This window comes from Oncorhynchus kisutch, linkage group LG30 (genome assembly GCF_002021735.2).
Source record: "Oncorhynchus kisutch isolate 150728-3 linkage group LG30, Okis_V2, whole genome shotgun sequence".
NCBI classification, from domain to species: Eukaryota; Metazoa; Chordata; class Actinopteri; order Salmoniformes; family Salmonidae; genus Oncorhynchus; species Oncorhynchus kisutch.
Window position 1 is genome coordinate 30340450 of NC_034203.2, and position 14329 is coordinate 30354778.

The following is a 14329-nucleotide window of genomic DNA, read 5'->3' on the forward strand; positions in this document are numbered from 1 at the left end:
TTATCGCCTCACAGTTTTATTATTATTATTTTTTCACATGCACAAGTACAGTGAAATGCCTTTCCTGCAAGCTTTAACCCCAACAATGCAGTAATCAATAACAATGTAGTACTAAAAATAACAAGGTAGAACAAAAACACAAGATAAAAAAATAAGAATAAGAAGAACAGGTTAAAGTAAGCATACTATATACAAGGTCAGTTCCAGTACCATATTTACAATGAGCAGAGATACTGGATCAATAGACGTAGATATGTATAGGGGTATGGTGACTAGGCATCAGGATATATGATAAAAAGAGTAGCAGCAGCGCATATGAATATTGTATGGGAGTGGGTGTGTGTAAATCAAATCAAATGTATTTATATAGCCCTTCGTACATCAGCTGATATCTCAAAGTGCTGTACAGAAACCCAGCCTAAAACCCCAAACAGCAAGCAATGCAGGTGTAGAAGCACTGTGGCTAGGAAAAACTCCCTAGAAAGGCCAAAACCTAGGAAGAAATCTAGAGAGGAACCAGGCTATGTGGGGTGGCCAGTCCTCTTCTGGCTGTGCCGGGTGGAGATTATAACAGACATGGCCAAGATGTTCAAATGTTCATAAATGACCAGCATGGTCCAATAATAATAAGGCAGAACAGTTGAAACTGGAGCAGCAGCACGGCCAGGTGGACTGGGGACAGCAAGGAGTCATCATGTCAGGTAGTCCTGAGGCATGGTCCTAGGGCACAGGTCCTCCGAGAGAGAGAAAGAAAGAGAGAGAGAGAGAGAATTAGAGAGAGCACACTTAGATTCACACAGGACACCGAATAGGACAGGAGAAGTACTCCAGATATAACAAACTGACCAAAGCCCCCCGACACATAGAGTATAGAGTCAGTATAAATGTATGTGGATATTATATGTGTGTGAGCAATGATTGCGTGACTTTTTGTATGTGTGTTGGAGTATCAGTGTGTGTAGTGTGTAGGGCACTGTGAGTGTGCATAGAGACAGTGCAAAAAATAAAGAGTGCGTAGGCTGTCTCATCGTCGCCGGTGAAACAAAACCCACAACTAGGTTCACCTATTTTTAACCCTTACCTGAAACTTTGGCTTGTTGCGGTTTTCGATCCTGTACTAACTGGCTCGCTGACATCAGCTAACAAACTGATAAACCCTGAGAATTCTGACACAGTAGCCCGAATTCTTTAGTTAAATGCTGGGCACTATGCTTTGAAACCCTCTGTACAATGACTGACCTCAAGTGAGTTGGAGTCGTGCGTGGCCACGCAGTCATGGGTGAACAGGGAGTACAGGAGGGGAATAAGCACACACCCTTGTGTGTTGAGGGTCAGCGTGGCGGAGGGGATGTTGTCTACCCTCACCACCTAGGGTCGGCCTATCAGGAAGTCCAGGATCGTTGCAGAGGGAAGTGTTCAGTCCCAGGGTCCTAAGCTTTGTAAATAGCTTGGACGGGACAATAGTGTTGAACGCTGAGCTTGAGTCATGAACAGCATTCTCACATAGGTGTTACTTTTGTCCAGGTAGGAAAGGGCAGTGTGGAGTGCAATAGAGATTGCATCATCTGTGGATCTGTTATGGCGGTTGATGTGAGCCATGACCAGCCTTTCAAAGCAGTTTATGGCTACAGACTTGAGTGCTACGGGTCGGTAGTCATTTAGGCAGGTTACCTTAGTGTTCTTGGGCACAGGGACTGTGGTGGTCTGCTTAAAACATGTTGGTATTACAGACTCGGACAGGGAGAGGTTGAAAATGTCAGTGAAGACACTTGCCAGTTGGTCAGCGCATGCTTGCAGTACAGGTCCTGGTAATCCGTTTGGCCTTGCGGCCTTCTGAATGTTGACCTGTTAAAAGGTCTTACTCACATCGGCTGCGGATAGCGTCATCACACAGTCGTCCGGAACAGCTGGTACTCTCATGCATGTTTCAGTGTTATTTGCCTCGAAGCGAGCATAGAAGTAGTTTAGCTCGTCTGGTAGGCTCGTGTCACTGGGAAGCTCTCGGCTGTGCTTCCCGTTGTAGTGTTTAATGGTTTGCAAGCCCTGCCACATCCGACGAGTGTCGGAGCTGGTGTAGTACGATTCGATCTTAGTCCTGTATTGACACTTTGCCTGTTTGATGGTTCGCCGGCGGGCATAGCAGGATTTCTTATAAGGTTCCAGGTTAGAGTCCCTCTCCTTGAAAGCGGCAGCTCTAGCCTTTTGCTCAGTGCGAATGTTAACTATAATCCTTGGCTTCTGGTTGGGGTATGTACATACGGTCACTGCAGGGATGACGTCCTCGATGCACTTATTGATGAAGCCATTGACTGATGAGGTGTACTCCTCAATGCCATGGGAAGAATCCCGGAACACATTCCAGTCTGTGCTAGCAAACCATTCCTGTAGCTTAGCATCTGCTTCATCTGACCACTTTTTTATTGACCGAGTCACTGGTGCTTCCTGCTTTAATCATTAGGATAGAATTATGTCTGGATTTGCCAAATGGGGGGCAAGGGAGAGCTTTGTACGCGTCTCTGTGTGTGGAGTAAAGGTGGTCTAGAGTTTTTTTCCCCCTGGTTGCACATTTAACATCCTGATAGAAATTTGCTTAAACAGATTTAAGTTTCCCTGCATTAAGTCCCCGGCCACTAGGAGCGCTGCCTCTGGGTGAGCATTTTCCTGTTGGCTTATGGCGGAATACAGCTCATTGAGTGCGGTATTAGTGCCAGCATCGATCTGTGGTGGTATGTAGACAGCTACAAAAAATACAGATGTGTCACGTTCTAACCTTAGTTCTGTTATTATATCTTTGTTTTAGTATGGTGGGGTAGCCTAGTGGTTAGAGCGTTGGACTAGTAACCGGAAGGTTGCAAGTTCAAACCCACAAGCTGACAAGGTGCAAATCTCTCATTCTGCCCCTGAACAGGCAGTTAACCCAATGTTCCTAGGCTGTCATTGAAAATAAGAATTTGTTCTTAACTGACTTGCCTAGGTAAAAAAATATAAAAAAATAACCAGCCAGCTGGTTAGACAGGAGCAAGGGGGAAAACGCGTTTAGGCTTGACGAGCAAAACGAACTGGCAACAGACAGAGAACACAGGTATAAAGACACTGGGGATAATGAGCGACACCTGGAGGGGGGTGGAGACAACCACAAAGACAGGTGAAACAGATCAGGGTGTGACAGAAATAACATCTACTAAATATGTGTATGCGACTAATACAATTTAATTTGAGCCTGTGTAATATGATCCCACATTATTCCTATATTGTCCTTTTGCTCATTTGATGACTCTGCAGAGGTCATTGTGGTACTTCTTGTACTTGTTCCTGTCTTGAGCCGTAGCCTCAGGGTTGTCCGCGATAGCCCTGTTTACGTAGCCCTATCCTTTAGTTTAGCGCCAACCTCAGTGTTAATACAGGGCTTTTGATTGGGGAAACAGCTGTAATAATAAACATCTTCATCATCGTAACACTTTGATAGGTTCATTTCTTTTTACATAATTGGAATGGCGACGGTTTATTACTTACCTGTACTCCAGAGAAGCACTTGCTTACGTTATACAGAGCAGCTTGTTTAACATGTGACAAATCTAATTTCTTCTGTCAACATTGGACAGAACAGGGAAGGAGACACTCAATCACTGTGACTGTCATTCTCGAGCGGCATTCTGAGATTGACCCGTTTTCCCAAAACAAAAATAAAGTTATCTAATACAGTAGGCCTATGTTACTGATCAGCTTAAGTTTCATGCATGTAATTGCCTAATCTAATGGTCATAAAATCACAATGAAACTTCAGAAAATAAGGATAGAATGTATCACACATTTTACAGGAAATGTCTCCTGTGTCTCATATTCCTTTTATTTATAGAAGGTCTACATTTTCAAGATCTCAAATATAAAAAGTACTGGTCCATCAATTATCAAAATAGCAGGTATTAAAGTTCACTTTCTGAATAATAAGTAACACCGTTGTACTACATTACACATTCATCGCCTTTCACAATAAGAAAATGTATCTATAGTATAACAATACTTTAGTCTAGAGTAAAAACATTAACCATTTCAGCGTAGGTTTACCAAAGTTTGTGGCTACAGTTTGTGTACCATAAAGCATATGCTGAACCATTAATTCCAGTGTTATGTGTCAATACAGAGAAGTTGTCTTCTGATGCTCTGGGCTCCTTACAAGGAAACAGCTCTACTGTAGCTGCCATGGTGTGGCATGTTGATGCCAGTCTCTCATGAAGAACTCAGACGCCCATAATTCATAGGAAAATATATGAGCAGTAGTGTTGATGGAGAATGATGACCTACAACTTTAGTCCAAGTTTAGGATAACGTGTAGCTATCTCAATCTGTCTCTCTGTGGGTAAGGGGCATCTTATGAAAGATGACTTGATAGGAGCAGAGTAAAATTCATGAAGGTACAGCTTATGATTGAGACATAATTAGTAAGTAGTTACTTGTATGGTTTCTTCATTGAATTCAAAATAAGCGTGTCCAGCTTTCTAATAATCCAGAGTATAATGTAAGGCATGGAATATACTTTACGAGTTGCTATTTGTTTGATGTATCACTGAACTAAAACCCTTGAGAAAACACAAACTGGTACAAACAATAAAATTGAAGTGTGAATGTTTGTGATGAGTAATGATGTGGGAGACATTCCAGGGCAAGGGGCGATCCTCAGTAAGATTTCGGTGGGGGCCGAGGTGAGAGGTCCCTGTATGATGTGGAAGTAGGGGGGATGGAGCGTGACCTCAGGGGCTGGAAGTTGGCGTCCCCTCCGCTGATTGCTGTGCTCCTGTGTGGTCCAGCATCCATGTTAGATAAGGCCTCCTGTGGCAGGTGGGGAGCTCCTGGGTCTCCAGGCCTGGGCAGTTTGGACGAGGCCTGGGATGAAGACGCAACCATGCTATCTCCTCCCATGGATGATGACACCTCCTTCCCTTGGCTGGAGGCAGCGGGCAGGTTGAGGGATCTTAGGGCGTCAGAGGTGGATTGGCTCCCTTCTCCGTTGTACGGCATGGTGGATGCCAGGTTCGTCTCATATGACAGCGTCCTGGACAGATCTTTAGCGGCAGTGTCCTGGGTTGGCAGGAAGCCCGAGGAGGAACTGGATGCCCCTGCTGTAGAGGACCCAAGGGAGATGGTCATGATAATGATTCTAAGACGGCGTTAGCACACTGAGCTAAAGCCTATTAGCTTAGGGAGCTAACACAAATATTCAGGTCTCATGCAAGATTACTCATCACTCAAGTGTGGTTCACTGCAGTACTTTCATTATACACACAGACACACAACGTACCTCTGAGAGCCTCTATCCTCTCATTCTTCACTTTCTGCACCTCATCAGTGATCTTGGTGATGATGAAGTTGAGAGTACGTCCTTGCTGGATGGACTCGACCAGGGCGTCCAGCCCCCGAGGATTCTCAGCCAGGTAGTCCAGCAGCATGCCTGTCCGTTTACTCTGCGTGCTCCTGCAGCTGATCTCCTCTGTGTCGTCCCGCGTAAGGATCTTGCGCGAGCGCAGGTAGTCAAAATGGCGGTCGACCCGGATCTTGTCACAGAGGTACGGTCGCAGCCTCGTTAGGACCTGGACAGAGATGAGCCAGATGGAAACTGTGGGTGTTTTGTGTTGTGTTGAGGGTTGGGTTCTGGACAATCTGTATGTTATATAGGGACATCATTTGTTAATGTGTTTTATCAAGTGTGTGAGACCAGGGGACAGACTGCTGATGGCAATACTGTAACTGTACTGAAGGACATGTAAACATGTCTGGACAAAGAATAATTAGAGGAAGGATATGCCTTTGTTGATCATTATGAGAAAGGGGTTAGTTATAATATGCACATCATTACTCAACTTGATTTACACTATACACACACAAAGGCTACTGTAAAAATTGGGTAGCCTATAGAGCATGGGTGCTCAAACGTTTGGGCTTCGTACATAATCCGAGTTGTGGGCCACAGGCCGGACAAATATACATTGTTTACCTTTTTATAATTCTAAATAAACAATCTCTTTTTTAGGGTCTTGAAATAATACTTTTTTGAAAGTAATTACACTTAAAACATTATCCAATCGTCACCATATAACTTGACACCTAAGAACACATTCTGATTGCCAGTATTAAATATGTATTAAGTCATTCACCATTGTTGTTTCCATGTAATTCAACCAAAAATATATATGTGAAGATGTTGAATCATGGAAAACTGATTTCATTTGAAATTTCATATTTTCTTCACCCAACTTTTAACCTAAATCCAATGACATGGTGACATTTATTTGTTGATTTCACATTGAATTCATGTTAGTTGACAACTAAACCAAATGTAAATCAAATCCAGACATTGAACTGTCATCTGTGCCCAGTGGGAAGGCTTTGGGAGCCCTAAAGTAGTGAGAGTGACTAACAAAATCTATGGAGGCCCACTGGAGGTCAGGGCCCGTCAGTAATTTGGCCAGGATTCCTACAAGGTTTAGAGGGATGCCTACCTAACATGTTAGCTGACATGGGCTAATTGATTTGACTGTATGTGACTGAATTAACAAGAGGAACATTTCTAATGAACTACCAAATTTCGAAATTGCATGTTGTGTGTTCTAATATGATATCTCTCAACATTAAGTTGAGACCCTGCCTGACTGACTTCCTAAAAAATAAAACATTTGGACTCTGGGACCCCCTAGTGCCCTGGTTTGGTCGGCCCTGCTAGGGTGCGGCATACGTTCGTTACTTTCACTTCTTCATTTTGCGCATTTCTACATTTAAAGTTCTCATCTCTATAAATTAACAACATTCTGGCAAATCATTATTGTAAAACAGACTCCCTGACAGTTGAATTGTTAGTCAGACAAATAGGCTACTTACCTCCTTTTTAATATCTGCCATTTCATCTTCTGTCAGGTGAGGAACATCCATTCTACTTACCCTACCTAAGCCAAGGTGTCAAATTCACGTCTTCCGGGTACTTTTAGAGAATAAAAAGGCACACTAAAAAGACTTACACCAAAAGATAGGCTCCCGTCCACGAATATTATATTTTCCAGTGTGTAACTCTAATAGCCTATATTTGCGGATACAAAACAAAAGCTTCGACTGCCCCAGTACAGGAACGTTTCTCACCAGTGGAACAGCTGCAAATTATTACTTCCTGATTCCATGAACGGGTTTACCCAAATCATGTGCGGGCAAGAGAACGACGAGTGAGTGTTTTTCATTCAATAACGCTACTTGTACTAGCACACCACCACAGTTAATTCCCCTGGTGATAAACCACATATTCCAGTCTCCAAATAATGTAATGTAATTACCATTAAAAAAATGTATGTGCGGCTCAATTTAATTAAATATTTAATTACCATTATATTCTTTTACTAAACATTTGCAAAAAATAAATAAATAGAATGTTCTTTCATAAAGAGACCTTGGGATGGGGCTATAACACTAAGCAACAGGCTATCATATCAGTGCCACTGAGGCAAGTACCTAAACTACACTGATATAAGGGAATCAATCAATTGAAATAAATTCATTGATCTATGGAATACAGACATGCATCTGTTGGTTACAGAAACCTTCAAAAAGAAAAGTAGGGTTGTGGATCAGAAAAACCGTCAGTATCCGGTGAAGAGCACAATTATCCAGCGTGCTGGTAGCCATCGAAGATGAGCATTTTCCTTCTGATGTTGGTTACGACACCGTACTGCAGTCAGGTCAAGACCCCGGTGAAGATGAAGAGGATGCAGATGAGCTTCCCTGAAAAGGTTTCTGGCCATTTGTGCAGAAATGTTTAGGTTGTGCAAACCCACCGTTTCATCAGCTGGCTGAGTGGCTGGTCTCAGACGATCCCACAGGTGATGAGGCTGGATGTGTAGGTCCTGGGCTGGCGTGGTTGCACGTGGTCTGCGGTTGTGAGGCTGGTTAGACATACTGCCAAATTCTCTAAAACGATGTTGGATGCAGCTTATGGTAGAGAAATGAACATTCAATTATCTAGCAACAGCTATGGTGGACATTCCTGCAGTCAGAATGCCAATTGCACTTTCCCTCAAAACCTGAGACATCTGTGGCATTGTGTTGTGTGACAAAACAGCGTATTTTAGAGTGGCCTTTTATTGTCCCCAGCACAAGGTGCACCTGTGTAAAGAGCATGCTGTTTAATCAGTTTCTTGATATGCCACACCTAACCAGTGGATGGATTATCTTGGCAAAAAAAGAAGTGCTCACTAACAAATGTGTGCACAAAATCTGAGAGAAATAAGCTTTTTGTGCGTACAGAACATTTCTGGGATCTTTTATTTCAGCTCATGAAGATTGGGAGAATGTCATATGGTCAGATGAAACCAAAATATAACTTTTTGGTAAAAACTCAACTCGTCGTGTTTGGAGGACAAAGAATGCTGAGTTGCGTCCAAAGAACACCACACCTACTGTGAAGCATGGGGGTGGAAACATCATGCTTTGGGGCTGTTTTTCTGCAAAGGGACCAGGACGACTGATCCGTGTAAAGGAAAGAATGAATGGGGCCATGTATCGTGAGATTTTGAGTGAAAACCTCCTTCCATCAGCAAGGGCATTGAAGATGAAACGTGGCTGGGTCTTTCAGCATGACAATGATCCCAAACACACCGCCCGGGCAACGAAGGAGTGGCTTCGTAAGAAGCATTTCAAGGTCCTGGAGTGGCCTAGCCAGTCCAGATCTCAACCCCATAGAAAATCTTTGGAGGGAGTTGAAAGTCCGTGTTGCCCAGCAACAGCCCCAAAACATAATTGCTCTAGAGTAGATCTGCATGGAGGAATGGGCCAAAATACCAGCAACAGTGTGTGAAAACCTTGTGAAGACTTACAGAAAATGTTTGACCTCTGTCATTGTCAACAAAGGGTATATAACAAAGTATTGAGATAAACTTTTGTTATTGACCAAATACTTATTTTCCACCATAATTTGCAAATAAATTCATAAAAAATCGCACAATGTGATTTTCTGTATTTTTTTCCTCTAATTTTGTCTGTCATAGTTGAAGATTACCTATGATGAAAATTACAGGCCTCATCTTTTTAAGTGGGAGAACTTGCACAATTGGTGGCTGACTAAATACTTTTTTGCCCCACTGTGTATATATATATATATAGAGAGAGAGTAGTTTAGCTGCTGCACCTTGATATGACCAGGTAACATTGTCATCATAATGCCATAATATACTTCAACTCATAAAATGCATGTTAATGCGTAATACATGCATAATTCATTAATTAGCCTACTTAGTAGATGTATATGTATTATTGTTTCTTAGTTGCTGAGAGTGTGTCTGTCTTTATAACTGTTTGTGTTTTTAGTTATGATGACACTGAGGTCTAATATCAAAAGGCTGCTTAACACAATATGAGGAGATTATTAATTGTCTGAGGCTGTACTAGGGCAATGAAACACGTCTAGGCTTGGTATAAAACTAATTTTCCTTGGTAACATGAAAACACATGCCAAATTGACTAAGCAGTCATGTAGAAAATATAATTTGTGTTGAAATATATGTATTACAGAACATAACCAAAAAACAAATATCATTGTTAACTATAGAGTGGGAAGGCTAAAGAGTGGGAAGGCTAAAGAGTGGGAAGGCTAAAGAGTGGGAAGGCTATAGAGTGGGAAGGCTAAAGAGTGGGAAGGCTAAAGAGTGGGAAGGCTAAAGAGTGGGAAGGCTACAGCTCTGACCAGGTTGAAGGAAGTCAACAAGAGCAGGTATTGGCAGAGGACAGTGGAGTTTCCTTTACTCTAATTGCCAGGTGAACCGCTTTGTATGAGAAGCCAAACGTAACATTCCAGAAGGCAAAAAAAGAAATTCTAAAGTGGCACAACTTGCGCCTTCTCAGCTTTCAGTTGCAGGTTCTCTTTAATCATGATATTACAGGACTCCTTTGAGGACCATTGCTTCCCTGAGGTTATTGTTGTTAGGCTTGTTGTTTCATGCCCTGAAATTAAATGTTTGTCTGTCACTGTTGGGGTAGGTTGATGTTCCTCCAACTCTTCAAATAATAATTTGACTGAGGGAATCTGCCCTCAATCCATTTTTGGTACTTTTATCCATGAAGATAAAACAATAGGTAGGCAGCTTCACTGCATGTAGTACTGTGTTTATGTACTCTCATTCTCATCAACACGCGCAGTACAAGACTAGAGACTCGGTTTCTTTTACTTTAACAACAAACTAACTAGTTATCTAAAAATAGTTTACAATAGTTTCCTTATTCATATCTGGATCCTGGGACGCAGTTAGCGTTAACGCTGGGACCACTGATATATGTCCCGGGATCCTAGCTCAAATAAGGTGGTAATACATTGGCAAAGCAGCTAGCCTAGCTGCTAGTTATCAAGCTAGGCAACCTGGGCTACTATTGCAGGATACCAAGCACGCTAAGCAGTTAGCCCTTGTGGCTAGGACCGTACTTCTCGGTTTTCTACTGCTGGCCTCTCATTTCACGGAGTGAATAGCTCGTCCTACTATCATTACTATCTTGCCACCGAAAAAAGAAGAGGATCACATCTCTGCTGGGCAGGTATGTGAACTCTTGGAGAAGCAGAACGTTTTTGACCAACAAACCGGACGACCTAACTAAATGTTACACACTTCTAGGAGTAGTGGGTGCGCACTTCTAGAAGTAGAAGCAGAGAGCAGAGGGTAAAGGACAATCGTGTTTATTCCGGCACAGAAAACGGTCACACCAAAACACCAGGCGCATACAAATGACCGGCCCAAAAACAGGACCCAAACAGTCCGGAGAAAACAAGAAAATAGCACAACCACAAAAATGAACAGAGGAACAAGCCCGCACAAAAGCAGGCAGGCATAACCGGCTTAAATAGCCCTAACCAAAACCTAAACAAGAAACAGGTGTACCCAATAAGACAAAACTAACAGAAAAGGAAAAGGGGATCGGTGGCAGCTAGTAGACCGGTGACGACGACTGCCAAGCGCCGCACAAACAGGAAGAGGAGCCACCTTCGGTGGGAGTCGTGACAGTACCTCCCGCAGCCAGAGGGCGAGGCGCAGGGCAATCCAGATTGAGGCGATGGAAATCCCTCAGTAGTGACAGATCCAAGATGTCCCCCACCGGTACTCAGCATCTCTCCTCCAGACCGTACCCCTCCCAGTCTACGAGGTACTGCAGGCCCCTCACCCAGCGTCTAGAGTCCAGAACAGCACGTACTGTGTATGCTGGGGACCCCTCGATGTCCAGAGGGGGCGGAGAGACCTCCGGCACCTCACCTTCCTGCAGGGGACCAGCTACCACCAGCCTGAGGAGAGACACATGAAACGAGGGTTTAATACGATAGTACACCTCGTTTATCCTCCTCAGGACTTTAAATGGCCCCACACATTGCAGTCCCAGCTTCCGGAAGGGCAGGCGTAGGGGCAGGTTTCGGGTCGAGAGCCAGACCCTGTCTCCCGGTGCGAACACGGGGGCCTCACTGCGGTGGCGGTCAGCGCTCCTCTTCTGCCATCCACCAGCTTGCTTAAGGGATTCCTGGACGTCCCTCCAGGTCTCCTTAGAGCGCTGCACCCACTCCTCCACTGCAGGAGCCTTGGTCTGACTCTGATGCCACAGTGCCAGGACCGGCTGGTAGCCCAAAACGCATTGAAAAGGTGACATGTTCGTGGAGGAGTGGCGGAGTGAGTTCTGAGCCACCTCCGCCCATGGAACGTACCTTGCCCATTTTCCTGGCCGGTCCTGGCAATACGACTGCAGAAACCTACCCACCTCCTGGTTCACTCTCTCCACCTGCCCATTACTCTCGGGGTGATAACCTGAGGTCAGGCTGACCGAGACCCCCAGACGCTCCATAAACGCCCTCCAAACTCAGGACGTGAACTGGGGACTCCGATCTGAAACGATATCCTCAGGCACCCCGTAGTGCCGGAAGACGTGGGTAAATAGGGCCTCCGCAGTCTGTAGGGCCGTAGGGAGAAAGGGCAATGGGAGGAGACGGCAGGACTTCAAAAACCGATCCACAACGAACAGGATCGTAGTGTTCCCCTGAGACGGGGGAAGATCGGGAAGAAAGTCCACCGACAGATGAGACCACGGCCGTTGTGTAACGGGGAGGGGCTTTAACTTTCCTCTAGGCAGGTGCCTAGAAGCCTTACTCTGAGCGCACACTGAACAGGAGGAAACATAGAACCTCACCTCCTTAGCTAAGGTGGGCCACCAGTACTTCCCCCTACGACCCCTCACTGTCCTCGCCACACCAGGATGACCCGAAGAGGGTAGCGTGTGAGGCCACTGAATCAATTGATCACAGACACCAAGCAGCACGTACTTAAGACCTGTTGGACATTGTGGAGGCGCAGGTTCAAACCGTAACGCCCGCTCGATGTCCGCGTCCACCTCCCATATCACCGGTGCCACCAGCCTTGAAGCTGGAATGATGGGAGTAGGATTGATGGGCCGATCCTCGGTGTCATAGAGACGGGACAGCGCGTCGGCCTTCGTGTTGAGGGAACCTGGTCTATACGAGATAATGAACCTAAATCTGGTGAAAAACATGGCCCACCTTGCCTGACGAGCATTCAGTCTCCTCGATGCCCGGATATACTCCAGATTACGGTTGTCAGTCCAGGTGAGAGGAAAGGGTGCTTGTCCCCCTCAAGCCAGTGTCTCCACACCTTCACGGCCTTTACCACAGCTAACAACTCCCGGTCCCCCACATCATAGATTCGCTCCGCCAGACCGAGCTTCTTCGAAAAGGAAGCGCAGGGGCGGAGCTTCGGTGGCGTGCCCGAGCGCTGTGATAACACGGCTCCAACCCCAGCCTCGGACACATCCACCTCCACTATGAACGTCAAAGAGGGGTCCGGATGTGCCAACATGGGAGCGTCGGTAAACAGCGCCTTCAAATGATTGAAAGCCCTGTCCGCCTCTGCCGACCACCGTAAATGCGTCGGCCCCCCTTCAGCAGTGAGGTAATGGGAGCCGCACCTGGCCAAAACACCTGGGTCATATGATTGAGTGTAGTCTGGCCCAGGAGTGGGAAGGTGAACGGAAAGGCTCTGGAGCAACGAACCGCCCTTGCTGTCTCTGCCTGGCCGGTTCCCCTCTTTCCACTGGGATTCTCTGCCTCTAACCCTATTACAGGGGCTGAGTCACTGGCTTGCTGGGGCTCTCTCATGCCGTCCCTGGAGGGGGTGCGTCACCTGAGTGGGTTGATTCACTGTTGTGGTCATCCTGTCTGGGTTGGCGCCCCCCCCCTTGGGTTGTGCCGTGGCGGAGATCTTTGTGGGCTATACTCAGCCTTGTCTCAGGATGGTAAGTTGGTGGTTGAAGATATCCCTCTAGTGGTGTGGGGGCTGTGCTTTGGCAAAGTGGGTGGGGTTATATCCTTCCTGTTTGGCCCTGTCCGGGGGTGTCCTCGGATGGGGCCACAGTGTCTCCTGACCCCTCCTGTCTCAGCCTCCAGTATTTATGCTGCAGTAGTTTATGTGTCGGGGGGCTGGGGTCAGTTTGTTATATCTGGAGTACTTCTCCTGTCCTATTCGGTGTCCCGTGTGAATCTAAGTGTGCGTTCTCTAATTCTCTCCTTCTCTCTTTCTTTCTCTCTCTCGGAGGACCTGAGCCCTAGGACCATGCCCCAGGACTACCTGACATGATGACTCCTTGCTGTCCCCAGTCCACCTGGCCATGCTGCTGCTCCAGTTTCAACTTCCACCTGACTGTGCTGCTGCTCTAGTTTCAACTGTTCTGCCTTATTATTATTCGACCATGCTGGTCATTTATGAACATTTGAACATCTTGGCCATGTTCTGTTATAATCTCCACCCGGCACAGCCAGAAGAGGACTGGCCACCCCACATAGCCTGGTTCCTCTCTAGGTTTCTTCCTAGGTATTGGCCTTTCTAGGGAGTTTTTCCTAGCCACCGTGCTTCTACACCTGCATTGCTTGCTGTTTGGGGTTTAAGGCTGGGTTTCTGTACAGCACTTTGAGATATCAGCTGATGTACGAAGGGCTATATAAATAAATTTGATTTGATTTTGATTTGAAAACCCCGGATAAACCTCCGGTAGTAATTGGCAAACCCTAAAAACCGCTGCACCTCCTTTACCGTGGGCGGAGTCGGCCAATTACACACGGCCTTAACGCGATCACACTCCATCACCACCCCCGAGGTGGAAATGCGATAACCCAGGAAGGAAACGCCTCGTTTGGAGAACACACATTTCTCAGCCTTAACGTACAGGTCATGCTCCAGCAGTCGCCCAAGTACCTTGCGCACCAGAGACACATGCGCAGCGTGTGTGGCGGAATAGATCAGGATATCATCAATATACACCA

At 45.7% G+C, this 14329-nt stretch overlaps 1 protein-coding gene across 1 annotated transcript; it reads right to left on the reverse strand.

Moving 5' to 3' along the window:
• Window positions 1-3803: 3803 nt before the first annotated feature.
• bcl10 (BCL10 immune signaling adaptor) lies at window positions 3804-7206 on the reverse strand. The gene is made up of 3 exons (XM_020467646.2): window positions 6871-7206; window positions 5297-5585; window positions 3804-5117 (listed from the first exon to the last, which is right to left on the reverse strand). The coding sequence occupies exons 1-3, from the start codon at window positions 6919-6921 to the stop codon at window positions 4675-4677; spliced, it is 783 nt and encodes a 260-aa protein (XP_020323235.1). The 5' UTR covers window positions 6922-7206; the 3' UTR covers window positions 3804-4674.
• Window positions 7207-14329: the final 7123 nt, after the last annotated feature.

Excerpts from the sequence above, each read along its gene's own strand:
- bcl10 (XM_020467646.2), bottom strand. The coding sequence starts at position 6,921 with ATGGATGTTCCTCACCTGACAGAAGATGAAATGGCAGATATTAAAAAG. Across the intron at positions 5,586-6,870 it reads TGGCAGATATTAAAAAGGAG|GTCCTAACGAGGCTGCGACC; the intron begins GTAAGTAGCCTA and ends ATCTCTGTCCAG. Across the intron at positions 5,118-5,296 it reads GAGGATAGAGGCTCTCAGAG|CAGGGGCATCCAGTTCCTCC; the intron begins GTACGTTGTGTG and ends GGTCCTCTACAG.